Source organism: Mirounga angustirostris, unplaced genomic scaffold (assembly GCF_029215605.1).
Source record: "Mirounga angustirostris isolate CCGP_5_RB_7025 unplaced genomic scaffold, mMirAng1.0.hap1 SCAF_4, whole genome shotgun sequence".
Classification (NCBI taxonomy): Eukaryota; Metazoa; Chordata; class Mammalia; order Carnivora; family Phocidae; genus Mirounga; species Mirounga angustirostris.
The window spans coordinates 523,494-551,442 of record NW_026991712.1 but is presented as its reverse complement, the minus strand read 5'-3'; the positions used below and the strand labels follow the sequence as shown (position 1 = coordinate 551,442).

At 60.9% G+C, this 27,949-nt stretch overlaps 2 protein-coding genes across 2 annotated transcripts; both read right to left on the bottom strand.

Moving 5' to 3' along the window:
- Positions 1-6,100: 6,100 nt before the first annotated feature.
- On the bottom strand, positions 6,101-9,430 carry SCRT1 (scratch family transcriptional repressor 1). The gene is made up of 2 exons (XM_045899182.2): positions 9,016-9,430; positions 6,101-7,038 (listed from the first exon to the last, which is right to left on the bottom strand). Exons 1-2 carry the CDS (start codon positions 9,128-9,130, stop codon positions 6,101-6,103), a joined length of 1,053 nt encoding a protein of 350 aa, XP_045755138.1. The 5' UTR covers positions 9,131-9,430.
- A 13,126-nt stretch (positions 9,431-22,556) lies between these two features.
- TMEM249 (transmembrane protein 249) lies at positions 22,557-27,939 on the bottom strand. The gene is made up of 7 exons (XM_064587437.1): positions 27,883-27,939; positions 27,337-27,522; positions 27,112-27,262; positions 26,737-26,831; positions 26,434-26,629; positions 23,853-23,938; positions 22,557-23,638 (listed from the first exon to the last, which is right to left on the bottom strand). Exons 1-7 carry the CDS (start codon positions 27,937-27,939, stop codon positions 23,453-23,455), a joined length of 957 nt encoding a protein of 318 aa, XP_064443507.1. The 3' UTR covers positions 22,557-23,452.
- Positions 27,940-27,949: the final 10 nt, after the last annotated feature.

Genomic DNA, 27,949 nt, shown 5'->3' with positions numbered 1-27,949 from the left:
GTAGTCCGCGGGCGCGCGAGGCACCCTGGGAGTCGTGGTCGCCCCGCGCGGGGCACGCTGGGAGCCGCGGTCGCCCCGCGCGCAGCACGCTGGGAGTCGCGGTCGCCCCGCGCGGGGCACCCTGGGAGCCGCGGCCGTCCGGCGCGCCCGGGGGTGGGGCTGCGGCCGTCCGGCCCGTGACGGACCTCCCTCTCCGCGGGCCTCAGCGTCTCTACGGAGCTTGCCGGGCTTCCTGGCAGCGGCGCGCCTCCCCCGACGCTTCCCTGCTTCTCGTACCACTCTGTAAACACAGGGTTTCGCCATTGCTCAGCCAGGCTCGGAGTATGGGGTGTAGATTATTTACGAAGTGCCTCTTGCGTTAGCGTCCGGCCCAGGAGCCGTGTCCGTGGGGACTCGCCTCGCCCACCACCCAGCGTGTTGGCTCCCGAGCGCACGTCGGGGCTCACTTGAGCTCCGCGACCCTCTAGTTACCACCGCAGAAGCACCTGCTTTTCCACGGCTTAGCGTGTTCACACAAGCGCCAGACCAAAAGATGGAGCAGGAGAAAGGCCTCCGGCCCCGCGTCCCTGGGACGCCCGCCCTGCCCACTGACTCCCGGTCGAAGTGCCCTGCGGGGATAGGGAAGGCGTAGCCCCTAACTCCCATCCCCGAGTGGCCACGCCCTGGCCACCCGCCTCCCCTTCCGCCCACGTCCGCAAGACTTGCTGGGCCTCCCTTGTGTCCACCCGGGCTAGTTTTGCCAGGGTGCGGGAGCCTGGGGTGCCGGATCGCGGGGACCCAGCGGCTTCCGTATCATTGCACGACCACACCGTGCAGCCCGCAAGCGGGCTAGTGCGCCTCCCACCTTAGCTTGACACTCATCTTTGCGTGGGGCATGGAGTGTGAACATCCAGGATTTCCGGGTGCGAGGGTTCACTGGGGGCTCAGGACGGGTTTACCCAGCAGCAAAACCCATTAGCCATTCACTCCTAAGGTGATCAAGGCCAAGAAGAGTACCTCTCCAGCAGCAAAGAAACCGAGAGTTTCAGCCTGAGGTTAGCGACCTCTCCGTGTGGACTGGCCACCGCCTTCCCGCTGGGCTCACCCCTGTTCCACCGCCTTCACCACAGTGCCTGGGCCCCCTGGTGACACATTCCCGTTGCCACTCGGTCATCTGGGACTGGTAACCAGCCTGTCATCCCTACCTGGCAGGCTGGGGCTACCTGGCAGGTGTCTTTGAGTAACCTGCCAAAGGGGCTGCCCTGACTGGGCAGGAGAGCCCCTCCCGCATGCCTACACAGCCCGACCTCGGTGAGTCAGGCTCATCCTCGTCTCCTATCCAGTCTTTCAGAACTTGCGCCTGTTCACTGGCTGGCCTGGGCCAGGCAGGGCGAGGCCTTTCTGAATACTGATCCCAAGGGAGGGTGAACAAAGAAGAGGGTCCTCTCGGGAGCCTGGAGCGTAGGAATGAGCCCTGGGAGCTCTGCCACGCGCGCCCACGCGTGCCTTCTGGCTGTGCCATCCTTCCAATACAGAGCCAAGAACTACAGGGCCCACCCAGGCTGTCAGAGAAGATTGATGACTCAGGCTCCCAGTAGGCCTGGAGAGGCTGAGTCAGTAGTCAATAAAGGGTGAAGAGTCATTTTGGAAGGGGCTGCCTGCGTCCACGTCCGGCTCCAAGCCTTTGGCTGGCAAGTGACAGCAGGAGTGAAGCTACCAGAGTGGAAGAGGGATCACCGGAGAGGACCAGTCCCGCGCACTGGAGCGGAGCGCGAGGAGAACAGGACAGCGAGTTAATAGGCAGGCACGGGCTGTGAGAGCACCAATAAGGAAGAGCCTCAGTACCGGCGGGGGCGGGGCCTGGAGGGAGGGAGGCCTGTGGGAGAGAGTGGGCGGGCCGGGTCTTTGGGATTGGGAGAGGGTCAGCGCAGGAGCTGTAGAACGCGCCGGCAGCGCCAGTTACCTCAGGGTCCAGGGGAAAATGAGGCCGAGGGCACCAGGGGAGAGGGGAAAGGTCAAGGTAGGTGGGGTTGCTTTTGGTGACAAAGGTGTACAAGAGGGGTTATCGAAGAAAGCTCAGTGGGGATTTCCCTGCCAGGGGAAGCAACTGATTAGGGGACTAGAGGCCAGGAGACTTGCAGGCCTGGCTGGAAGAGGTTCAGAGCTTAGAAGCTCAGCCTGTGGCTGAGGTGCCACAGGAAGGCCACTGAGGCCTGTGAAGGGTCTGGCCAACTGGTAGACATGGGACAGGGTGGTCAGCAGTCTGCACTGCCCGTTCTCTGGGATGCAAAGTCCTGTCCATGGAAATCTGTGGAGACTGAGGGTTGAACCCGTTCCAGGCCTCAGGGAGGCAGATTCCATCCTTCCACCCCATTGCCCCTCAGGGTCCTGGAGAAGCAGAGACAGCCAGTCTAGACCCCGAAGCTGGGAAGGAATGAGCATTCCTCACTCAGGTGTGACTGCAGGTGTAGGGTGGGTAGGGTATTGGGGAAGGGCTTGTGTCCAAGGCAGGCCTTGGATAAGCTGTTCTCCCTGAGGCTGATTCTTCATATGCAAATTGGGCTATAAAGCCTACCCCAGCCTGGGGACAGTGAAAGTCAAGGATCCCTGGGCATGAGGAGCTGGACACTGACCTCTCCCAATAGCAGGTACTTTCACTCTGGGCAGGCCTATCTCCTGCCAGGGTTCAGACAGCTGGCTCTGGGATGACTTAGTTTGACTACATGTCTCCAAAGACTTTGGGCCTCTCAGCTTATGCCTGCCTACCTGGGTATCAGAAGGCATTGCTGGGGCAGGGGGTCCCTGTCCTTGGGCTGTCCCTAACTAGCACAGTCCCGCCCCTCATCTCAATTTGATTCATCCTGTCTAGAACTCAAGGGCTGTGGGTGGCTGTGGAAGCCTCTCTTGTCCCCTGGGTGGCACCTCCCCGGAACCAGCATAGGTCAGCTGTCCTTGGAGGCCTCCTCAGACAGTGGGGGGGGGGGGGGGTCAGGGTGTGGGCAGCACACAGCAGTAAGGGGCTAGACCTTGCACCCTCTGCTGTCCCCCTTTCCTCCACTGGCATGAGGAGGGCTTGTTGGTGGCTGTCAGGCCCTAGGGGCAGCAGGAGCCCCTACAGGGAGAGTAGGCCGTAGGTCTGCAGGCCCTGCTGTACCTACTTCTGGTGACTCTAGATCTCTTCTGGGCTGGGTCTGACTTCAGGCTGGAGACCCTTAGCTCCCTCAGTTCCTGGCCCAGAGCAGATGAACCTGCCACAGGACAAATGCCAACTGTTTTGCCTTCAGGGGATTTCTCCCACGGCTTGGCCTGCCAAGCTGGCCCTTCTGGGAGGACGAAGATAGCCCTCTGCGAAAAAGGACACTGGTGCACTCTGCACAAAGCCTGTGACCCGACCCCAGGGCTGCATGGGCAGGCTGCCATTCCCAGCGCTGCGCCTGCACAGTCTTGCCTCTGGGATGCAGCAGGACTGGGAAGACAACCCCCGGACATCCCAGCGCCCCCTGTGGCATGGGCCCAGCACTGGATACATCAACCCGACACTCCAAGTTCTATCAAGAGTGGCATTTATTCTCCTTGTGGAGGTGCGGCGCTCCGGGGAGCTGGTGCTATTGTGCTTAGGAAGGAGGTCTGTCCGTCCGTCCGTCTGTCCGGCCGGCCCAGCCCCAAACGGGGGCGGAAGAGGGGCGCGGCCCGAGTAAAAATCCCGGCCTGTTCCGGGTGGGAGTATGTACAAGGCGGCGGGGCGCAGGCGGGGGTGGGGGCGGGGCAGGCCGGCGGCCGCAACCCCCACCCGAGGGCCCCCGCATCTCGGGCCCTACTCGTAGAATCAGTACAAAATAGGTGCTACCTAAACGTTCCTTCTACCTGAATTCGCTAAGTCGGTTATTGTGCTGCTTAGTTATGGGGGCGGGAGGGGGCCCATGGCTTTCCACGGCGGCGGGGTGTAGGGAGAAGCGGGAGACCCTGGCCGGCCCATGGCCCTCTGGCCTTCTCCTTAGGTAGGTAGACAGGCGTATCGGGGTAGGGTGGGGCGCCTGTGTGTGCGTGTGCATGCGGGTGTCCCCAGCACAGGAGGGCAGGCCCCAGCTTGGGAGCTGTGTGGACTCCGAGTTGTGGTACAGAGGACTTGGAATATGGGCCCTGCTGTGCTGAGCCCTCAGTCCGCTCCTGCAGGTGCAGCTAGGTAGCAGCTTGGGGCCCACTGGGATGGGGCTGACCAGGTCATACACTCCAGCGTGCACCTTTTGTCTGGCCTGGGGCCCTGGCCCCACACAGCAGAGCCCAGGTGGCCAGAAGATGGAAGGACTGAGAGTCGGTATGGGTGGCCCTGGTCGTGCTGGGCCTTGGGGCCCTGGGTCTGTGCCACCTGAGCTGAGAACACCAGGTGCAAGTCAATGGGTAGAGCCCAACTGCACCCAGCACTGGACCCGGGCTGGGGCGGGAAGAGGTAAGGGGGATGCAGGGTTGGGTCTAGGGACCAGGCCTTTCTCTGCATATGCAGCTCTCCTTGGCCCACCCGAACCTGATGGACCCCTGTTGCGAACATGCACCCCTTGCAGGTCGCTGCATCCCTGGCCGACTCTGCAGCGGGCCCGGCACATAAGTGCCCAATGAACAGTCGCTGGGTGATGGATGACTGAAGGAGGGGTCTTGGGGGCAACCACCCCGCCCCGGCCCCTGGAACCATTACACCCGCAGGGCTCTGCCGTGGGGGGGTAGGGAGGAGGAGGGGAAGAAAGTCTGCGCGTCCGGCCCCGCGCAATGTCCCTGATCTAGGGGCCTATGGGGTGGATAGGGCAGGGGGATACCTGATTCTCAGTAACTCTAGAGGCGGCGGCAGCTTCGCATGCAGTGCGCATTATTGCTCTATAGTCGGCATCGGACTAACTAGAGGGAGAGGGAGCGGGCAGCCCCGGGAAGGGACGGGAGGAGGGTTGGGGCTGCATGCAGTGACGTCACAAAGGCGGCGGCCAATGGGGCGGGCCCTTGGGGCGGGGTCGCCGCCGAGGCTTTGGCATAGACGGGCGAAAGTTGGCAACAGAGTGGGGGCGGGGCCTGGGGCTCGAGGGTGGGGCCCAGGTAGGGGCGGGGTTCAGGGGCGGGGAAAATGATCCCGGACATCCCAAGCCCCCGGCGTCGGCGGGAAGGATGGGGGCCTCAGCGCCCCTTCCCCGACCCGAGTGCAATCCGTTCATAAATAAAACGTACAAATACAGAAAGAAAGAAACCCGACGCATCCGCAACCCCCCCAGGGGGCTTTACCCGCAAAGCGAATACAGAGAGGTGTGTAATGGGCCGTGCCCAGGCTTGCCTGCCGGGCCCCAGGATCCGTCCTCCAACACCGAATGCCCGGGAACGAGGGAGGGAGCCCCGGGGCAGGGCGGGAGTGGGGTCGGAGGAGGTCGGATAAGTCCATGCGATTCGATATGCGTCATTATTATTCGTTATGAAGGACAGAGCCCGGGAAGCTGGGCTGGAAGAATTCGGATTTGGCAGAGGATGCGAGGCGAGGGTGGGAGAGCGGCTTGGACTGAGGGCCCAGAAAGAACCCAAGGGAGAGGGGTGCCGCCGTCCGCCTCTCTCCCCGATCCCCAACGCGTCTATCACTCCTGGGGTTCAGCGAAGACTGAGGAGTAGGGACGCCTCTGCAGGACCCTCCCTCCTGCTCCTCCCCGTCTGCCCCCTGGACGTCTAGGCCGCAGGCCTGGCCCTTGGAAGGCTTGGGAAAGGGGTGGGGAAGACCTGAGTCTCTGCGACGCTATCCAGGGGCGCAGAGGAGGGAGGAGGGGGGTGCCCCCCACCTCACCCCACCCCCGTCTTCAGAGACCTAACTCGGAGATGAGGTTCGGTTCTGGGTCTCCTCGACCCTATTGCTGGGAAAAAGCCTGGGGCACCCTGGAGGGGAAGGGAGAGGGTTCGGGGTGGGTCTCCCCTCAGGACCCTATTGCTTGAAGGGGCCGACAAGGCCCCTGGCGGGCGGGGCGGGGCCGGGCCCCCTCCCTCTATTGCTGTGAGGTGGGGCCCGCCCTCCGGCCCCTCCGCCCGGGCGCTGGCGGAGACTTCCCTGGGGGCCCGTATTGCTGAGAGCCGACCCGTCTGGGCTGGCGGACGTACCGCCGCCCTAGGCCTGCACAGGACTGAGCCGCGGCGAAGCGGCGGGCGCCTGGGCCGCGGGGCCCCCGCCGCCAGCGCCGCCCTTGAAGCATGCAGACTCGTAGTGCTTGTTGAGATAGGACTTGAGCGCGAAGCTCTTCTTGCAGCGCTTGCACTGGAAGTGCTTGAAGGCCGAGTGCGTCTGCATGTGCGCGCGCAGGTTGGAGCGGTCGGCGAAGGCCTTGCCGCAATGCGCGCAGCCGAAGGGCTTCTCGCCTGTATGGGAGCGCATGTGGCCTTGCAGCAGCCAGGGCCTCGAGAAGGCCTTGCCGCACACGCCGCATTTGTGGCGCAGGTCGTGCGTGAGCAGGTGCATGGCCATGGCCGGCATGGACACGTACACCTTGCCGCACGTCGGGCAGCGCCGCGCCAGCTGACTGTCCAGGCTGCGGTGCGTCTGCTTGTGGCGGCTCAGGTTCGACGACGTGGCGTACGTTTTCCCGCACTCGCCGCAAGCGTGCCGGCCCCCTGCGCCCCCAGCCCCGGGCCCCGCGCGCGCCTCCGCGCTCACCCCCGCGCGCGCGCCGCCCCGGCCCCCGGCCCCCGACCCCGCGCCGCGCGCACCCGCCCCGGCCCCGCCTCCGCCGTCGCAGTCGGCAGCTGCGGCAGAGGCCGTGGAGGGAGCGGCGGCGTTGGCGGCCTTACGGCGCGAGCGCCCGTCGGTGATGAAGAAAGCGTCAGCCGCGTAGCCCTCGCTGACGGCGGCGTCGCCGTTGATGTAGCCGCCCGCGGCTGTGGCCAGCTCTGGGCGCGGGGTAGGAGGCGGTGCCGAGCCCGCGGCCGCCGGGCCCAGTTCTCCACGCACGGCCGCAGCGTACATGGGCTCTGGGGACGGCCCTTTGAGCAAGGCCGCCTCGGCATCGCCATCGTAGACGGAGGCGGGCCCCGCGTAGTCGTTGAGGTATCCTGAGGGCCGAGGTGGACAGGCAGACAGAGGGAGGGGGAACCGGCCAGCGGGCGAGACACACACGGGAAGGCGGCGGGAAACACGGGGTCCGGGAAGGAGGGAACAAGAAAAAGGACAAAGGAGAAGGGGCCGGGGGACCGCGGGGCAAGGAGGATGGAGGAGGTGGGGAGGGGAAGAGAAGAGAGGACAGATGAGACTGGGCCGGGCCTCGGCTCCGCCCCCGCCGCCCGCCCCACCCTCGCAGGGGGAGGAAAGAGGCGCATCCTCGGGCGCGGCTGCCCCCCTTCCGCGGAGCCTCAAGGTCAGGGGGGAGGGGCGGCGCTTCCCTCGCCCTTCTTCCTCCACCCCTCCTCCCCCTCGGGTTCTCCCCACTTCAGCAGTTTTCCCTGATTATGCAACACACTGCGGACCCGCAGCGCACAAAGCCGGGACCGCCCACCGAGGGACCCCGTCACTTCTGCCTCTCGGGGTTCCCACCTGCTCTTCCCCTCGACACCTAGAACTCGTGTCCAGGCTTGATGCTGCCCCTCCTTGGTCCCCTAGGCCCCCCAACAAGCCCTGAAGACTTCTCCCTCCGGCAGCCCCTCCTACCCTCTCTAGCACCTCCTTCTTCCCTCCCAGGTCTTCCACTACTCACTGGACTTGACCCCCTTCCTGCTCCAGCCCTATCTTCCTCCATCCACTCTGCTTCTTCCCTGACTCCTTTCGTTCATCCTGTACCCTTGGGTCCTACGTTGTTCCACATAGTCCTCTTCCCCCAGGCCCTAACCCTTTGTAAGGGCCTTCCCAAGCCTCAGGACCGGCGACCAGGGAGTCGCTGCGTTGGAGAGTGCCAGGGCACCCACCAGGGGACACCTTCACTGGACAAGCTGCTGGCAGGCAGCATCATTAATGCCGGTAACTGCAGTTGTTCTCAAGGTACAAGATGGATCTCACAACCTCAGAGTCACAAATGCATGCACCACATGATGCGGCCTCTGGCTTGTTCAGGGTTACACCCAGCTTCCCAGCCACCATCAGCCCTGGAGTGTCCTCCCAGGGTGGGCTGCTCGCTGATCCCAGCATACCACCTACTCATGCAGGGTCACACATGCAGCCACCCTGGACACACTCAGCCAGGGTCACCAGTCACATGGGTGCACAGCGGCCTCAGAGTCACATGGTCCCATGTAGTGGCACACAGGCAGGCACACACTCATACAGGGTCACACACAAGCGCACACAGTCACATGGCCACACGCAGTCACATGGGCGCACACAGGCTCACACACAGGCTCGGCTCACACAGGCTCAGGTCACACTTGTTCCGACACCCCACGCTGCTGGCACTCCCAGCCCTCCTGCCTGCATGCTAACAGTTGTCCTTGAACTTGGGCACCCTTACACAAAGAGCCTCCCCCTAATTCCAGCACTTGGGACCTCCCTACTTAGAGCCCTCGTGCCCACATCCTCCTCCCTATTTTGGTTGCAGGGGAAATACTGCTGCCCCTCTGCTGGTACCCTAGTCCTGACAGGTGGCGGCCCCCACTGGACCCATGCCTACTCCCTGGAACTCACAGCACTCTGCTGACCCTAGCCAAGAAAGAGAGGTTGATACTCAGGAAGGCCCAGGTTTCTGGGTGTGGGTCTGCATGCATAGCAGGTCCTGTCATATCAGCAAGTGTCCATACGCATAGCCAGGGTGTGGGTCCGTGTGTACCTTCAGGTACTTCCTGTTTCGGATCCTTGCTCCCCACCTTCTCTCCTGCATTGACACTCTCCCTGCCCGGCCTTGGCCCTGTTTTAGCCTGCCTCTGCGTTCCCCTCTCCCCACCTTCCTCCACAGTCCAGCTTCAGCCACTGTCTCCCTCTGGTTCTGGTTCCCTCGGGTCTATTTCCTGAGGCCCCCGGCCCTTCCATCCCCATACTCTGGTCCTCTACCCCTTCCAGCATTGTCCTGGGCCCCTTGCTGTCCCCAGCCTCAGCCCAGCTCGCACCTTTCTCGTGCAGTCGCACTCCGAGGTCGCTGCGGGCGCGCCCGTAGGAGCTCTCGAGGTCCGCCGAGGAGAACGTGTCAAGTTTGACCTTCTTGACCAGGAAGGATCTGGGCATGATTCCTGCGGGGCACCGGCGCTGCGGGCCTGCGGAGCCGGGGCGCGGGGGGGCTGCGGCCGCGGCGGGGCCCCGTCACCATCCGAGGAGCGGCGGAGGCAGCACGGGTCCCCACTCTGGCCTTTGGATGCTGCCGCTGGAGTACCGTCCTCCTGCCTGCCTGCCTGCCTGCCTGCCCTGCGTTTCCTCCTCTGCTCCTCTGGATTCCTCCTCTTTTCCTTCTCTTCTTTTCTTTTCTCTTCTCCTCTTCTCTTGTCTTGTCTTCTCTTCCTTCCTTCCTTCCTTCTTTTCTTCCTTCCTTCCTTCCTTCTTTCCTTCCCTCCTCTGGTCCCGGCTTCCCAGCCCGCAGTGCCGCCCCTGGACAGGCGGGGGAGGAGGCCGGGGGGTGGGGGGTGGGGAAGGGGGAGCGGCTCCGTCCCGGGCCCGGAGGCTGCGAGTGGGTGCAGGGCTGGCCCGGCTCCGCGGCCCCCTTCCCCTCCCCCCCCACCGCCGCGGCGGAGCCTCAGTCAGCGACCCCCCATGCCCCTGAGGGTGGAGGCGCCGGGCCCGGAGAACGCGGCGGCGGCGGCGGCGGCGGCGGCGGGAGCGCCAGCAGCTTCAGCACCGCGGCCAGCGCCGGCCCGGCCAGCACCTCGGCCAGCGACCCGGCGCGCTCAGCCGCGGCGGGCGGCGAGGGGCGGGCCGCGGGTGCTCGGCCGCCAGGCGGGGGTCCTCGGCGGGGGTCTCTAGGAGGCTTGCTTTATTGTTCTGCAGCCGGAGCGAGCGGCGGCGGCGGCGGCGGCGGCGGCGAGCGGGGGGCGGGGGTCCTCGGGGGGAGGGGTGCGCAGGGAGGGCGGGCCGAGGGAAGGAGAGAGGGAGGGACGGGGGCTCCGGGGGCGGGGCTCAGCGCTCGGACAGCTCCTGGGCCCAGCCTCCTGCGCCCGCGGCCGCCTCTGCCTGCGGCCGGGCCCAGCCTCTGGCTTTTAAAGCCCAGAAGCTGAGGGAGGGGGAGGTAGGGGAGGGAGGAGAGGCCGGCGGAAATGGCTGCGCTGGGCCGGGCCCGGCCGGGGTCTCCTGGGAGGGGTCTTGGGGATGCCGCGGCCCCCGCATGTGTGGATTTCCCCCGAGCAGCTTCGGGAATGGAGGCCCAGAGGTCTGCGGCATTGTCGTGCGTGCGGGGGAGAAGTGGAAACAGGCCTGGGACTCATGAGCCCCAGACTTGGGATCTTGTGGGGAAGAACGCAGGGCGGATCCCAGTCTGGTCCAGCCTGCCTAGCTATCGGGTATGGAGGCTAGGGATCTTAGGGGACGGGTGGGGGAGGCGGGAGGCGAAGGAGCGAATGCTGAGGCAGCGAAAGCGCAGTGTGGAAGCGCGGCGCGCTCCCCGTGCCGCAGTGTCTCCCTGCCACTCGGTCACCCGGGCTGACCCCGTGCCCGCTGGAGAGGTCTCCTTCCACCCCCCACACCACCCCCCCGCCTCTTTCCCAAGGGGCGGATGTCGAGCGCAGCGGCGACGCAGCGAACGGGCTGTGAAGGGGGAGAGGGGCTGCCATGCCCTTGCTCTAGAAATTCGACTTCACTGGTGGTTTTACACCCTTCCGCGCGGCTGCAGCTCCCCGCGGCGGCCCCGCAACCAGGCGGATAACCCTTCCCGCGGCCGCCCGCCCCGAGTTTGCAGCCCCCATGACGTCAGGCCCAGCCGCCAATGGCCGGGCGCGGGGCTGTCGGGGGCTCCAGGCCGCACAATGGCCGCGCGCGGGGACATATGTCCTCAATTAGGTTCCGGAGCTGCCATTGTCCCCTCCCTCGCCTGCGTCGGGTGGTTCGGGAGTCCACGCTCAGAGCGCGCCTCCGCGCGGCCCGCTGTCACTGAAGACCAAGGTCGCAGGGGTGGCTCGGGGGAGTGTCCGGGCGCGGCCGAGCCCGGAGCGCGTGCAAGGTGGGGGCGCGCGCGCACCCGTCGCTACACGCAGTGACCTTGTGCAGGGCGGCACGGCGGGACCGCGGACTCCGGCCGGGAGCGCGCGGCGGGCGGGCCGCTCCGGGAGCGTGCGTGCGGGGGCGTGCCGGGAGTGCTGAGCTCGGAGCCGCGCCGCCGCCTGCCCCGCGCCCCGCTTCCTCCCGCACCTCGGCCCTGGAGGCGGGCGAGTGTGGGTGTGAGCAAGCTGGCCCCGCGCGGGGGACGCGGCGGAGACCACAGGCCCGCTTTGTGGCATTGGCCACGGCCGCGGCTGCATATTCATCTTGCGTGGCAGGCGTTCCCGAGGGGCGGGGGCGGGGCGTCACCGCCCCCTTATCGCCGAGCCGCAGCCGGCGAGGCCTGAAGTGGGGGCGGGGACGGGGACCCCCCCTCGGGCAAGCCTGTAGTCCCTGCTCCCTCCCAGGAGGGCCCGGCCGAGGCGCAGACGGAGGCGCGGGGCCAATTAGCATTTTGATTGCGGGACTGGGGGCCCATCTGGACCGAGGCCTAATTACCGGGCAAACCCTCCGGGCGCGGGCTGGACGTGCCCGGCGCAGGCCCTTCCCAAGCGCCACCACCCCCCCACACCTCCTCCCGGACAACCCGCCCCTGTCTCCTCTCTGACTTCATCCCTGTCCCCTCCTCTACTCCCAGTCACTCTATCCTTATGCTCGTGTTTCCCTGGCCCCTTCCCTCATTCTTCCACTCGGCTACCCGTCCTCTTGTTCACGTCCTCTGTCCGCCCCCTTCACCTCTTCGGTCATTTTTCTGTTCCTCCAACCATCCTCCCGTCCCTCCATCCCCTGGTTCGCTGTTCACGTCCCTGCTTCTCTCTGTCAAGTTCCCCGCCCCCTTGGCTCCCAACCCTCTTGATGGACAAGGCGTCAGGGCACAGACACATGTGTCCCACGGCCGGGTGCTCCCGAGGGGACTATTCGGGCGGCCCTTGATCGGGCTCGCTCAGGTGGAGTCCGCAGCCCCTCGGGGCGCCTGGCGGGGAGGGGCAGGTGGGCACAGGCCTTGGCCATCAGTCCGCAGTGGCCGGGGTGCAGAACACACATGCGGCCCAGTCTCAATTACTTGGGCCTCCTCACCCCGCCTCCTTTCCAGCACCCCTCTTGCCCCCGCCGGCATCCCAAGGTCGCTGCGCCCGTCCTGGGGTCCAGCTAGGAGACGGTGATTCTCATGAGATGGTGATTCTCATGCTTTTGGAAAGTTTCAGCTGTCTTCCACCGGAGGCCACCCTGAATCTCTCCCACTGAGGGCTGGAGGCCTGGTGGGAAGGCTTTGTTGCAGGAGAGGACAAGGTGAGAGACAAGTATGCTTTGGCTCCCAGAGGACTCAGCCAGTTGAGGGTTACTCCAATCCTCAGGGCCTTAGCACCCAGGGAGTTGGTCTGTCCACCCTGCCCCCATAGAGCCTCTGGTCCTCAGAAACTGTTTCCTCTGTCCTGGTTCATGTTGCAGCTGGGCCCAGCCTCTTACCCAGCTGGGATGAGGGGATGCAGTGTTGGTTCTATGTCCCTCTATCTCCCTCTGCTTCTGGGCGTGCCACCTCCAGCCCTGAGCAGGTCCCATGTTGCTGAAAGGCCAGGCTTTAAAGGGAAGACTCACTGAATTATGTCCCCAGCAACCTGCCCCCAGCAGAGCCAGGATCCCTGTGTGTGCTCACTCCTGGGGCCTGTGGTCACCTTCTCACCCCCCTCCACTCTAGTAGGACTCCAATCCAGTCTAACCTAGCCTAGAGGGTCCACTCCTCCTTCTGGATCTCCCCCCCCCCCCGGCTTACCAGGATCCCACCCTAGCTAGGAGCCTCTTTTGGCCTGGCTCCTTGGTACCCCAACACCCCCCTCCTCAGCCTTCTCTTCGGTAGAATGGGATGGGGTGTTTTCCTGAAAGCCAGCTGGGATCCTGTGTGCATAGTGGGCTACCCATGATCTGCTCATTCTGTTTCCCAAATGTGAGGTGAGACTCACAGCTCATAATAGTCACTCCCCACCTGCTTCTAGAGCCCATGGCCAGCCCAGGACACAGATACTAACCAGAAAGATGAGTAGACCAGGTGATAGCTTGGATCATGAGAGCAGGAGGGGGCAGAGGCCAGACCTGGGAGACAGTTGTGGGCTTTAGCCTCTATTCCAGAGGAGATAGGAATGTATATTTTTGAGGAGCAGCAGGGAAGCCAGTGGGGATAAGCAGAGTGGTTGGGTTCATCCAGGTTTGGGCTTTTGCCAGGTGAGCTTCTGAAAGGGGCATCTGAGCCCAGAGGGTATGCAAGGGAGAGGTGACAATGATTGTGGAATCTAAATGGAGTGAGGAAGGGGTAAGGGCATGACAGTGTGGGGGCTCCGGAGTGCTGGGGTCAGCATCTTCAGGACTGAGCTGGGGAGTAGGTGATGATCTGAGAATGGGGTGTTGAGAGAAAATGCTAGAGTGGGGGTAAAGGGGGACAGTTACAGATGGTGACAGGGTCAAGGGCATAACTGGGGCAGAGGACGAGGTCATTGGCAGGAAGAAGAGGTCAAGACTGAGGAGCAGGGAGTTGAAGGGTGGTCACAGGAAATTGAGACCACCAGGAATTCAGACCTGGCGCAGCAATGGGGCGATGCCCACAGCAAGGGCTGGTGTTGGTGGTGGGCACAGTGGATGGCTGGTGTCAGCTGGGACTCCTGCAAAGAGGAGTGGGGAAGCGGCTGCAGGCCACAGTGAGGAACAGGGCAGGTGGGTACTCCCTTCCAGGCCAGGGAGCTGAGCTGGGGAGAGAAAAAGAAGCCCCCAGAGAAGGCTGGTGGGAAGGGAGCAGGGCAGAGGGGAGCTGGGGTTCCCAAGGGAAAGTGAGGGCCCAGCAACAGGGCTGAGGTTGTTGGTGGGGGGGGTTGCTGGTGACCGGCTGGACTCCAAAACAGGCGATGTGTACTGGGTGAGGCTCATGAGGACAGCGGCATGAGGCAGAACAGGTCCCTGCTGGGGCAGGAGCTTTGGAGCTACAGGGAAGAAGTGAGACCACGAGGCAACTAAAAATGTCTGCTTGAAAAAGACAAGGAAAAACAAAGAGCAAATATCAAAGTAGTAGAAAATATTTATATAACAATGGATTAATATTCTGATTATAGAATAGCTGCTGTAAATGAACTCTACAAAACAAAGATGCTGAGACCCCCAAGGAGTTAACAGGCAATTTACCACACAAGAAATAAGAGCCCTTACTGGGAAAGACTTGCAAATTAAACAAGATGCAAATTTCAGGGTGGGTTTGTTTTTGTTTTTGTTCTTTACATTTTTATTATAAAAAATATCAGGGGCGGGGCGCCTGGGTGGCTCAGTTGGTTAAGCGACTGCCTTCGGCTCAGGTCATGATCCTGGAGTCCCGGGATCGAGTCCCGCATCGGGCTCCCTGCTCGGCAGGGAGTCTGCTTCTCCCTCTGACCCTCCTCCCTCTCATGCTCTCTGTCTCTCATTCTCTCTGTCTCAAATAAATAAATAAATAAATCTTTAAAAAAAAAAAATATCAGGGGCGCCTGGGTGGCTCAGATGGTTAAGCGTCTGCCTTCGGCTTAGGTCATGATCTTGGGGTCCTGGGATCGAGCCCCGCATCAGGCTCCCTGCTCTGCAGGAAGCCTGCTTCTCCCTCCTCCACTCCCCCTGCTTGTGTTCCCTCTCTCGCTGTGTCTCTCTCTGTCATATAAAAAAAAAAAAGAAAGTAAAAAATATATATATATCAGATGTGCGCAAAAGTGCAGAAAGTCAGATAAGGATGGGTCCACATGTGCCCATCACCACCATCACCCAAGACCGGCTGGCTCACAGCCAATCTGGTTTCCTTTCTTCCCCCATCCGTCCCCCAACCCCAGATGTCATATCACAAAATGTCATTTTTAGTAAGTAAACAAAGACATGAGAGCACACAGGGGCCTGGGAGTTGCATGAGGGAGCCCCCACCTCTCACCCTGAGTTGACCCAGCCAGAGCTGGGGGCACTGTCCCCTTCTTGCTTCAGGAAGGATATCCCCTCAGCCTCCTGAGTTTTAGGGCCATCAGAGAGGCCAGCAGCCCTGAGTGACCCAGGTCCTATTTTGTTCCAAGGGATCCAACCACCTGACCCTGCTCAGACCCTCCGGCCTCATTCCAAGCTTGAGATAGAATTTCCATACAGTAAAATGTCTTAAGTGTGGAGTTCCATCAGTTTTAACAAACACAGTTGCTCTCGTAACAAGACATAGGATGGACACCAGGGTGGCTCACTCGGTTAAGCATCTGCCTTTGGCTCAGGTCATGATCCCAGGGTCCTGGGATCAAGCCCCACATGGGGCTCCTTGCTCAGCGTGGAGCCTGCTTCTCCCTCTGCCTCTCTCCCTGCCTGTGCACTCGCTCTCTCTCTGTCTCTGAGACAAATAAAATCTTAAAAAAAAAAAAAAGACACAGGACACTTCCATTCCCCTCCAGGACAGTTCCTTGGGGAAGCTTTAAAGGAAACACAAGAGGGGAGGGGGGGCAGGAGAGTGGGCCCTGGAGGAGGGGGAGGTAGTGGAGGGGAAGAGAGGGTGACCAGAGGATGTCAGGACCACCAAGGGGGAGCTGTCATCCTGCCTGCATTCCCTGGAAGTTGGCGTGGGGTGGTCCAGCAACTGTGTAATTCCTAATGCAGTTGGACCCTCCCGCCCTCACCTCCCTGGCCTTCCCCTGGGGTTGCACACCCTCAATATTTGCTCTAGAACACAGAAGAAGAAAAGACTGGACAAAAAGAGGAAGAGCAGAGCATCAGTGAGTTGTGGCGTAACTTCACATGGCCTAATATGCGTGTGATAGGGGTCCTGAGAGGGAGGAGGGATTGGGGAAAAAATGTAGAAATGATGGCCAGGAATTTTTCAGATTTGATGAAAATTATAAATGTACAAATCCAAGAAGGTCAAGAAGCCCCAAACACATGCTACAGGAAGAAAACCACAGCCCGGCACATCATAGTCAAATGATAAAGGGAAATATTGAAAGCAGCCAGCAGGGGGTGAGGGAAGAATTAACACATGCTGTGTACAAAGGAGCAATGATAGGATGACAGCAGATTCTCATGGAAATCAGGCAAGCTAGAAGATGGCGGAGCAACGTCTCTGAAGTGCTGGAAGAAAAACATTGTCAACCTAGAATTCGATACCCAGTGAAAATATCTTTCAAACACACAGGTTAACTAGATTTTCAGACATGCAAAAGCTGAAGAATTCAGGGCACGTGGGTGGCTCAGTCATTGAGCATCTGCCTTCAGCTCAGGTCATGATCCCAGGGTCCTGGGATCGAGTCCCGCATCAGGCTCCCTGCTCAGCGGGAAGCCTGCTTCTCCCTCTCCCACTCCCCCTGCTTTTGTTCCCTCTCTTGCTGTGTCTCTGTCAAATAAATAAAATCTTTAAAAAAATGTATGTGGGATTTATAACATATATAGAAGTAAAATGTATAACTAGATAGCACAGTGTTCAGGTGGGGGAAATAAAGGGACAGGCAAAGTTTTCACAGCAGAAGTGAAGGGATATAGTCACTGGAATGTGGGCTGTGGTAAGTTAAAGATATATCTGCAAAGAGTAAAGAAATTAGGGGCGCCTGGGTGGCTCAGTCATTAAGTGTCTGCCTTCAGCTCAGATCATGATCCCAGGGTCCTGGGATGCAGCCCCACATGGGGCTCCTTGCTCTGCGGGAAGCCTGCTTCTCTCTCTCCCTCTGTTGCTCCCCCCTTGCTTGTGTGCTCGCTCTCACTTGCTTTCTCTGTCAAATAAATAAATGAAATCTTTAAAAAAAAAAAGAGTAAAGAAATTAAAATAGCACAAGTTATAGCTTATAAGCCAACAAAGAAAATAAATCATACAAAATTTTCAACAAATCCAAAAGAAGGCAGAAAAGGAAAAGGAAAACAGGTACAGTTGGGACACATAGAAAGCACACAGCAAGATGGTAGATCCAAACCCAAGCATGTCACTAATCATGTTCAATGTAAGTGATCTAAGCACCCCAACTACAAGGTAGAGGGTGTCAGGTGGTATAAAAAAGCAGGGCCCAATTATATACTGTCTACAACAAGCCCATCTTAAATATAAAAATAGGTTAAAACAAGAGGGTGGGAGAAGATATACCACATAAACACTAAAGAAGGCTGGGGTGGCTATGTTTACATTAGACAAAGTAGATCTCTAAATAAAGAATGTTCCCAGGGACCGGGAGGGTCATTTCAAAGACCGTTAAACTTATGGCAAAAGCTGTGCCAGGACCAGGTCCTGGTTGAGAATGAATGAGACCCTGACGTATGGGCTGAGGACAGCTGGGTGGGGGTCCCTGAACACCTTTAATTTCCAGAACCCCTAATCTGGACCACCAAAAGAGCTGCCCTCCAATGAGAACTTGTTCTCTTTGAAGAGATCCAGGGACTCTTCCCTCTTCTGACCTCATATACACCCTTAGAGTCTGTCCTCACTTCCCACCACAAGGGCCTCGAATGGAAGTCGTAGCCTAACCTATCCCAGCACTCCTAAAGTGTGACACACCTGTCCCTGCAAAAAAAAAAAAAAATCTATCGAAGCCCTAACCCCCAGTGTTTCAGAATGTGATGCTATTTGGGAATAAGGTCACTGCAGACGTAATTAGTTAAGAGGAAGCCATCACTGGAGTAGGCTGGACTTTTAATTCAATAGGTGCTTTTACAAGGAGAAGAAACACACACGCAAGACAGAAGAGCATCCTATGAAGACACAGAGATGCGTGAGAACAGAGGCAGGTCAGCCAAGGGGCACAAAAGACCTCTGACACCACCAGAAGCTGGAAGAGGGGCCTGGAGCAGACTCTCCCTCAGAGACTCCAGAAGGAATGAACCTTGCCAACACCTTGATTTCAGACTTGTGGTCTCCAGCACTGCGAGAAAATAAAGCGCTGTCATTCTAACCCACCCAGCAGCCCTAGGAAATCGGGGACAGTTGGCTTCTTTTCACAATGAATGATATGACAAGTGATGAATGAGCTAAAGAGAGAACTGTTTAGTTTTCAAGAAGAATTTGGAGAAAATATTTCCAGTCTAGGACTTACTGGGTTGGAAAGTAAAACATTTTTTTCATTCCCAGTCTCTCCAGCTTGCAAAAGCTACTCAGAGTAAGAAATTCTCTGAGGGGTGCCTGGGTGGCTCAGTCGTTAAGCCTCTGCCTTCGGCTCAGGTCATGATCCCAGGGTCCTGGGATCGAGCCCCACATCAGGCTCCCTGCTCCGCGGGAAGCCTGCTTCTCCTTCTCCCACTCCCCCTGCTTGTGTTACCTCTCTCGCTGTGTTTCTGTCAAATAAATAAATAAAATCTTTCTTAGAAAACATTGTACTTTAGAATAAATTTAGATTAACAGAAAAATTGCAGATATAATACAGAGACTTCCTGGACACTCTTCCCTCATCTTCCCCTAATGTCAGTACCTTAGATTTCTATGGTACGTCTGTCACAACCGAGAAGCCCGCACTGGTACGTTACTATTAACTCAACTCCAGGCTTTATTTGGAGTTCACTTTTTTTAACTGACATTTTCTTTGTTTCAGCAACCAATTCAAGGGACCACATTGCATTTAGTCTCCTTAGTCTCCTGTGGTCTGACAATTTTTGTCTTTCCTTCTTTTTCATGACCTTGACAGTTTTGGGGAGTACTGGTCACTTTTGTAGAATGTCCTTCAACTGAGGTTTGTCTGATGTTCTCTTGTGATTAGCCTGGAGTTCTGGGTTTGGGGAGGAGACCTCGGAGGTGATGTGGTCTTCTCTCTCTCTCTTTTTTAAGATTTTATTTATTCCTTTGAGAGAGAGAGAGAGCACAAGCAAGGGGAGAGGTGGAGGGAGAGCGACAAGCAGGCTCCCCGCTGAGCTTGGAGCCTGACGTGGGACTCGATCCCAGGACCTGGGGTCATGACCTGAGCAGAAGACAGACGCCTGACAACCTGAGCTCCCCAGGCGCCCCTGATGTGGTCTCATTGCATCACAGCAGAGAGACATGATGTCAGCAGGACTTATCAGCGGTGATGCTGACCTTGATTACTCGCTTAGGGCGGTGTCTGCCAGGTTCTTCTACTGTAAAGTTATTATTTGTCCTTTTCCATACTCTACTGTTTGGATGCAAGTCCCTAGATCCAGCCCACACTCGAGGCTTCTCCCATATTTTAATAGAAATGTCTATTGAAGATATTCTGTCCCTGTCTCATTAATGTACATTGTGTCTGTAGGGAAAGAGAACTTGTTTATGTATTTATTTTTAAAGATTTTGTTTATTTATTTGACAGAGAGAAACACAGCGAGAGAGGGAACACAAGCAGGGGGAGTGGGAGCGGGAGAAGCAGGCTCCCCACTGAGCAGGGAGCCCGATGCGAGGCTCGATCCCAGGACCCTGGGATCATGACCTGAGCCGAAGGCAGACGCTCAACGACTGAGCCACCCAGGCGCCCCAGGAAAATTTATTTTTAAAGGTAATTTACTGTGTGTGTATGTTTTTAAGATTTATTTATTTGAGAGAGAGAAACACAGCGAGAGAGGGAACACAAGCAGGGGGAGTGGGAGAGGGAGAAGCAGGTTTTCCGCAGAGCAGGGAGCCCAATGCGGGGCTCGATCCCAGGACCCTGGGATCATGACCTGAGCCGAAGGCAGACGCTTAACAACTGAGCCACCCAGGTGCCCCAAGAACTTGTTTTTTGTTTGTTTGGTTTTTTTTAGTTCATGAGTCTCTGCACTGAGGACCCACACAGCTGGGTTGCACCCAAGGAAGGATACCTGAGCAACCTCATTTGCACCTGGACCTGACTTAGATGCAAGATCCTGGACTTGAGGTCTGAGCTGGGTGCTGTGATGGGATATTGGTGGCCTTGGGAGAGGCCAGAGGGTGGGCGGTGGTGGACTGCCTACCTTCATGACCCCCTATAAGACTCCTGGTTTTCATGTACTTGGTAGACCCTTTCCACACTGACTCTGGGCTTGGACATGTGACTTGCTTGGCCACTGGGACATTAGCATGAATGATGCATACAGAGGCTTAATGGGATTGTGGCCCACTGGGGCTAGTCTTCTTGGAAACCAGTAGCAAAATAGTCTCCTGAAAGATGAGACACCACTTGAAAAGAGGCCCTGGAGGATGGGCGTTAACTTGGACATCTGGCCCCAGCTGAGCTCCCAGCTGATGCAGCCACATGAGCGACACCAGCTACATGTGTGGACAGGAGCCACCCAGCTGAGCCCAGCCAGGCCACAAAACAATAAGTATTTGCTCTTTTAAGCCCTTAAGTTTAGGGTGGTTGGTTATATATCAATAGAGAACTGAAGCTCCTTGTTCTTTGCCTCTCAACTCCTGTCCTCACGCTCTGCCTTCCCAGCTCAAGTCCCATAGTCCAAAATTATAATCACTTCCCCGAACCCCACACTCTTATAATATTATCCTTACTAATTCCCAACCCTTGTTAGACCAAACTGTCTTCCTACTCCATCCCTGCATCCGAGCAGCAAAACTTTGCTAGAGAAAAACATAAAACCACACTCACTCGTTCTTTAAATTTACAACACACGGGGCATCTGGGTAGCTCAGTCGGTTAAGTGTCTGCCTTTGGCTTGGGTCATGATCTCAGGGTCCTGGGATCGAGCCCTGAGTTGGGCTTTAAATTTTTTTTTAATTTTAAAAAATTTACAACACACATCTAAAAGTGGGCTCTCTTATGCAGCCAGAAAATCTTACTACACTTTCTTTATCCAGTTTGTCTTTCATTCTCTGGGAAGACTACTTCACCCCTTGCCTTTTCTTTTTCCTTGAAGCTTCTGAATCTCCACCCACCCACCACCCCTTGAAGCTAACAATCTTTTTTTTTTTTTTTTAATTAGAATCAGGGGCTTGGCTACAAGCGTTAGAAAACTCCAAATAACAATAGCATAAACCATAGAAGTTTTTCTCTTTTGCAAAGAGTTGAAAAGCCATCCAGAGTTGGCAGGGTAGCTGCAGCCTTCAAGCTCTACGATTCTATCTTGCTGTTGTGCCCTCCTCAACTCATTCATTCTACCTCATGGTCCAAGATGGTTGCTTGAGCTCCAGTCATTGTGGGTGCGTTCTAGGCCAGAGGGGAAAAAAAGGAACTGGCAAAGATAGGCAAACCCCTCCCTTTCAGGACATGTTTGGAAATTATACATACCGATTCTTATATCACATTGGCCAGGAATTAGTCTTAAGACCACATATATCTATTTGTAATGGAGGCTGGGCAATGCAGTCTTTATTCTGTGGGACAATATGCCTAGTTAAACATGGGGGGGGGGTGTTCTTTTTAAGGAACAAGTGGAGGATGGGCAAAGAGATCCTGCTTGCAGTCACAATGTGTTGTCAATGCTCTCCTCTTCTGTCCAGCCAAAAGTTTGTTCCCGTATCACACCCTTTACACTTCCCATCCCCTTGCGCAGGTGCTCTTCTCCAGAGCTCCCCATGGCCCCCAGCTCCTTATCAGCTCAAATGCTGCATCCTTGGAAAGGTCTTCCCTGATCCCCTAGCTAGGGGGACCCCATCCCCCTTCCCTGCCACTTTGGCAGTATACAAGTTAGCTCTTCAGTGTTTGTCCCTCTTAAGTTTGTCAGCTCCAGGAGGGCAGGAACTTTGCCTTCCTAGATGAAACTGAGTCCCCAACCTGAAGCACTGACAGATCTGAGCATCCCCCCAGAGCCCGAGGGACTGGCATGTCTTTCTAACCCTTCAAAGCTGACAGCACCCCGGGTCTAGCTCAGGCAAAAGCCACTTACCCAGCTAGCCTAGCCCCATGACCTACACCTCCCACTCCTCCCCTTCCACCATAACATTGTTCCTCAACCCGTCCCAAGCCCATCACTGCCCTGCTCACCCTCTCCAGCCCGTCCCCTGGTAAAAGCAGGGCACTCTCAGTCTGGGGATAACTTGGGCCTTATCTTCTGAGGGGCAAGGAGACCCTACACTTGTGCCGTGAGTAATAATTGCTCCCCGGGACTGCCTAAAGCAGTTCCAGCAGCTCCTCGATCTTTCCTGAGAAAGGCAGGGGCGTCTGTGCACCCACTGAGTTTGGCCAGCCTTGGGATCGGGAGCTGATCAGAGAGTGACTGAGCCATGGTTCCAGGCAGGACCAGACTCATAGCACGTGACCTGGGCAGTCATGCAGGACCCCAAGCTCAGAAGGGCCCATACTAGGTTTTGTTGTTGCTGTTGTTTTGTTTTTTTTAATTAAGTAAACTCTACCCCCAATGTGGGGCTCTAACTCACAATCCTGAGATCAAGAGTCACATGCTCCACTGACTGAGCCAGCCAGGCGCCCCATACTGGGTTTAATGCTTTAGTGTCTCCTGGAAATTCTTTTTAAAAAAGATTTTATTTATTAGAGAGTGCACATGTGTGCAAGTGCAGGGGCGGGGAGGGGGAGGCAGAGGGAGAGGGGGAAGCAGGCTCCCCGTTGAGCAGGGAGCCTGATGTTCAGCTAGATCCCATCATGGGATGGGGACCTGAGGGAAAGGCAGATGCTTAACCCACTGAGCCACCCAGGCGCCCCCTTCTGGATGTTCTTAATAACTTTTTAACAGGAGACTACATTTTTGTTTTACTTGGGGGCCTGCAAATTATGCAGCTGATTCTGGCTCCAGACACACTCATTGACACAGTGCCCAAAGACCTGGGTCACCAGCATGGCCCTGAGGGAAAATGCTGACTGGGAGAGCCACATGGTCAGTCCAGTTGCCACTCCTCCTGAGTCCCCAGTGGCCTGCTGCCCTCTCTGCTCCCACAGTGGCTCCCAGCACCCAGATCACGGGGACGCCCCCTGGACAAGGGAATATGGGACTGGTGTTCCAGTAGGCCTTGAACTGTGGCCTAGGGCTCTGCAGCTTACTCCCTAGGAGCAAGGCAGCTGCCACTCTGGGGACGGTCTAGCCCAAGATGTGCCCCCAGGCACAAGGCTGGACTGGTGGCTGTGCCCCATCCCACGGCTGACTGGACCAGGAACTGACTTGGACTGACCAGATTCTGCCTGCTGGATGCCGCTCATTGGTCCGCACTTCCAAGGCCGGACAGGACCAGTAAGTGCTGCCGATGGGGAGAGGCTGCGAGTCCCACACCTGCCAGTGATGAGTTCAAAGGCCGGGAGGGCTGCCCCTCCTGACTCGCTCTGCTCCTATCCCCACCCCCAATCTTCCAACCCAGCTCCAAGATCTGCTGCCTGAGGCCCTGGGAGATGTGCACTTGGGGGAGACCCTGGAGCGGGGGCCCGCCCCCCCGCCCCCCGCAGAGGAGACACTCGCCTGGTGGCAAGAGACAGCTTTATTGAGAGGGAGACTACCAGTCGGGGGAAGGTGAGAGACTGGCGGGGACGGGAGAATGCAGTCCCGGGGCGGGGGCTGCCTGGAGCGTCACACGTCCAGGTCCTGCTGGGAGATCCGCTTGCCGGAAGGGCCCGTCTTGCGCTGCACGATGCCCGGGCTGAAGGTGGCCCCCAGCGGCCAGTGGCGGACCACGTGCCGGTATGACGTGGCCAGGTAGTCAAAGTAGTTAATGTTGAGCTTCCGGGCAATGTGACGGCCCAGGTATTCCGTCTGCTGTGGGGACAGGTGGCGGTCAGGAGGCCGGCCAGCCCTGGCGCTCTCTCCACCAGCTGCCCGCGCTAAGGCCTGGGCCGCGGCCCGCGTGGTGTTCACGCGCTGCCTGAGAAAGGGCCCAGCCTAAGCCCCTGAGCAGTGGTAGGCCTCCTGCAGAACCGGGCAGAGGAGTGCAGTGTGTGGGGGCCGCAGGGCGGACTGAGGCGGGACCCACCTCATAGCGCTCCGACAGCTGCACCAGCACCAGGGGCTCTAGCTTGTGGCCGCACAGAACCAACTGGAAGAAGCAGCTCCCATAGGCTGGAGAGGGGAAAGCAGCTCAGCCTGGGGACTCGGGGGCCCGCAGGGGCTGGCTCTGGGGACCAGGGGTGGGGGCGCGGGGGGGGCTGGCTCTGGGGACCAGGGGTGGGGGGGAAGGGGGGGCTGGCTCTGGGGACCAGGGGTGGGGGCGCGGGGGGTGCTGGCTCTGGGGACAAGGGCTGGGGGGGCGGGGGGTGCTGGCTCTGGGGACCAGGGCTGGGGGGCGGGGGGGGCTGGCTCTGGGGACCAGGGCTGGGGGGCAAGGCATACGGCTGGCTCTGGGGACCAGGGCTGGGGGGGCGGGGGGGGCTGGCTCTGGGGACCAGGGCTGGGGGGCAAGGCATATGGCTGGCTCTGGGACCAGGGCTGGGGGGGCGGGGGGGGCCGGCTCTGGGGACCAGGGCTGGGGGGCGGGGGGGCCGGCTCTGGGGACCAGGGCTGGGGGGCGGGGGGGGCCGGCTCTGGGGACCAGGGCTGGGGGGGCGGGGGGGGCCGGCTCTGGGGACCAGGGCTGGGGGGGCGGGGGGGGCTGGCTCTGGGGACCAGGGCTGGGGGGCAGGGCATACGGCTGGCTCTGGGGACCAGGGCTGGGGGGGCGGGGGGGGGCTGGCTCTGGGGACCAGGGCTGGGTGGGCGGGGGTGCTGGCTCTGGGGACCAGGGCTGGGGGCGCGGGGGGGGGGCCGGCTCTGGGGACCAGGGCTGGGGGGGCAGGGGGGGGCTGGCTCTGGGGACCAGGGCCAGGGGGGCAGGGCATACGGCTGGCTCTGGGGACCAGGGGTGGGGGGGGAAGGGGGGGCTGGCTCTGGGGACCAGGGGTGGGGGCGCGGGGGGTGCTGGCTCTGGGGACCAGGGCTGGGGGGGCGGGGGGTGTTGGCTCTGGGGACCAGGGCTGGGGGGCAGGGCATACGGCTGGCTCTGGGGACCAGGGCTGGGGGGGCGGGGGGGGCTGGCTCTGGGGACCAGGGGTGGGGGGGGAAGGGGGGGCTGGCTCTGGGGACCAGGGGTGGGGGCGCGGGGGGTGCTGGCTCTGGGGACAAGGGCTGGCGGGGCGGGGGGTGCTGGCTCTGGGGACAAGGGCTGGCGGGGCGGGGGGGGCCGGCTCTGGGGACCAGGGCTGGGGGGCGGGGGGGGCCGGCTCTGGGGACCAGGGCTGGGGGGGCGGGGGGGGGCCGGCTCTGGGGACCAGGGCTGGGGGGGCGGGGGGGGCCGGCTCTGGGGACCAGGGCTGGGGGGCAGGGCATACGGCTGGCTCTGGGGACCAGGGCTGGGGGGGCGGGGGGGGGCTGGCTCTGGGGACCAGGGCTGGGTGGGCGGGGGTGCTGGCTCTGGGGACCAGGGCTGGGGGCGCGGGGGGGGGGCCGGCTCTGGGGACCAGGGCTGGGGGGGCAGGGGGGGGCTGGCTCTGGGGACCAGGGCCGGGGGGGCAGGGCATACGGCTGGCTCTGGGGACCAGGGCTGGGGGGGCGGGGGGGGCTGGCTCTGGGGACCAGGGGTGGGGGGGGAAGGGGGGGCTGGCTCTGGGGACCAGGGGTGGGGGCGCGGGGGGTGCTGGCTCTGGGGACCAGGGCTGGGGGGGCGGGGGGTGCTGGCTCTGGGGACCAGGGCTGGGGGGCAGGGCATACGGCTGGCTCTGGGGACCAGGGCTGGGGGGGCGGGGGGGGCTGGCTCTGGGGACCAGGGCTGGGGGCGCGGTGGGGGGGCCAGCTCTGGGGACCAGGGCTGGGGGGCGGGGGGGGCCGGCTCTGGGGACCAGGGCTGGGGGGGCGGGGGGGGCCGGCTCTGGGGACCAGGGCTGGGGGGCAGGGCATACGGCTGGCTCTGGGGACCAGGGCTGGGGGGGCGGGGGGGGCCTGGCTCTGGGGACCAGGGCTGGGGGGCAGGGCATACGGCTGGCTCTGGGGACCAGGGCTGGGGGGGCGGGGGGGGGCTGGCTCTGGGGACCAGGGCTGGGTGGGCGGGGGTGCTGGCTCTGGGGACCAGGGCTGGGGGCGCGGGGGGGGGGCCGGCTCTGGGGACCAGGGCTGGGGGGGCAGGGGGGGGCTGGCTCTGGGGACCAGGGCCGGGGGGGCAGGGCATACGGCTGGCTCTGGGGACCAGGGCTGGGGGGGCGGGGGGGGCTGGCTCTGGGGACCAGGGGTGGGGGGGAAGGGGGGGCTGGCTCTGGGGACCAGGGGTGGGGGCGCGGGGGGTGCTGGCTCTGGGGACCAGGGCTGGGGGGGCGGGGGGTGCTGGCTCTGGGGACCAGGGCTGGGGGGCAGGGCATACGGCTGGCTCTGGGGACCAGGGCTGGGGGGGCGGGGGGGGCTGGCTCTGGGGACCAGGGCTGGGGGCGCGGTGGGGGGGCCAGCTCTGGGGACCAGGGCTGGGGGGCGGGGGGGGGCCGGCTCTGGGGACCAGGGCCGGGGGGGCAGGGCATACGGCTGGCTTGCCCGCCACCCCCCACCCCCGCCCCGTGTTCCCAAGCTGCTTCCCGGCACACCCTCCCCTGCTTCACCGTCAGAGCTAAGCGCCAGGCGCACGTAGACCAGGTGCATAGGGCCCTGACACACGGTGCGGCCCTGGATGGAGAAGTGGTATGTGCCACGCGTGTGGTTCAGCACCAGGCGGCGCCGCGGCAAAGACGAAATCATGAGCCACAGGCCAACGCCCACGCCGCACGCGGGGAAGCCCCACGTCTCCTGCTTCAGCACCTGCGGGAGCCACGGGGACCTGAGCCGCCAAGGGCGTGGGGGCGGGGCACCGAGAGGGGTCCAGCCCCAGGAGGCCGGCCGTGGGGGGCGGGCCGCGGAGCGCCCACCTGGCTCCCAAGGCCGAAGCTGACGAGGAAGAGGCAGACGACGAAGAGCAGCGCCCCCTTCCACAGTGTGTCCAGGTAGTACTCGAGCACGAAGACTGCGGGCAGCGCGGCGGCGGCGCGTGAGGACAGCTGGCCCCCGCTCGCAGCCCGGGGTGGCGGGGCCGGCGCCCGGCAGGCCGCACGCACACGCGCGCAGCGCGGGGCACCGTCGGCCGCCCGCCCCGGGCCCGCCCCGCCGCCACTCAAATCAGACCCCAGGTCCAGGCCCCGGCCCCACCCAAGCAGGATTTTACCCGGGGGCGGGGAGCGCAGGGGGGTCAGACAGTGGGCCCCCGCCCCGCCCCCGCCGCGTGCTGGTTCCGGGTCCACGCGCACCATTGGGCTGCTGTTGTGTGAACGGGTAGAAGCTGTTGTTCTTCAGGCGCTTGGCCAGGTGGCGCTCGGTGCAGAAGAGTCCTAGGGCCCAGAGCTGGAAGCACTTGCCGCCGGAGGTCGTGGGCAGGCCGCTAATGCGGCCCTTGGGGGCCTGGGTTAGGCACAGAGGGTCAGCTGGGCTGCTGGAAGGTTGCCACCGCCCAGGGCTCGCCGTCGCACTGATACCTGGGGGAAGAAAGCCTCCAGGGCTGCGGTCCAGGAAGGAGCGGCCTTCAAACAAAGGGCGGAGGAGGGACACCAGGTGGTGGTCCAGGCTGGGCGAGGCCTGGGTTCTAGAAGTTCTGGGCAGCGGGTTCTAGAAGGGGCTGTTGTGTTGACTACTCCTTCTGCGGGGACTCCCCAGGCCTGGCCCTGAAGTGAGCACGCACTTCCCTGTGAGTCCCCACACCACCAGAGGCCCCCTGCACAGCCTGGTTCACAGTCCTCACGGGAAGGGAGGATGGCAAGACATCCCAGGCCTGAGCTGGAGAGAAGTCTGCGGGCAGGCTCCCCACACTGAACCCCATGGCTGAGCAGGCCTCCCCCGCCCCATCACTACTTTTGCCCGGGCAGAGCTTCAAACACAACCACAGACAGCTCACTTCAGTGTCCCTGAGGGCAGGATACACACACTCAGTCCAGGATTCACGCCTAGCAGTGAGTGAGCAAGGCATGACCACAGGCAGCCTCAGGAACCCTGGAAGGCCACCCCCCCACCCCACCCCACCCCACAAGCTCTCGGCCAGTTCTAGCCTTGAGTGGTTCCCTCAGGTACACCTGTCCTCTCATCCCCGCCTAA

What these genes read in the sequence shown, in the direction of transcription:
- SCRT1 (XM_045899182.2), bottom strand. Translation starts at nt 9,130, where the DNA reads ATGCCCAGATCCTTCCTGGTCAAGAAGGTCAAACTTGACACGTTCTCC. An exon ending in AGTGCGACTGCACGAGAAAG is followed by an intron (nt 7,039 to 9,015) that starts GTGCGAGCTGGG and finishes CTCGGCCCTCAG; the next exon opens with GATACCTCAACGACTACGCG.
- TMEM249 (XM_064587437.1), bottom strand. Translation starts at nt 27,939, where the DNA reads ATGAGAGGACAGGTGTACCTGAGGGAACCACTCAAGGCTAGAACTGGC. An exon ending in GCTTCGGCCTTGGGAGCCAG is followed by an intron (nt 26,630 to 26,736) that starts GTGGGCGCTCCG and finishes TGGCTCCCGCAG; the next exon opens with GTGCTGAAGCAGGAGACGTG. An exon ending in CCTGGCGCTTAGCTCTGACG is followed by an intron (nt 23,939 to 26,433) that starts GTGAAGCAGGGG and finishes TCCCCTCTCCAG; the next exon opens with CCTATGGGAGCTGCTTCTTC.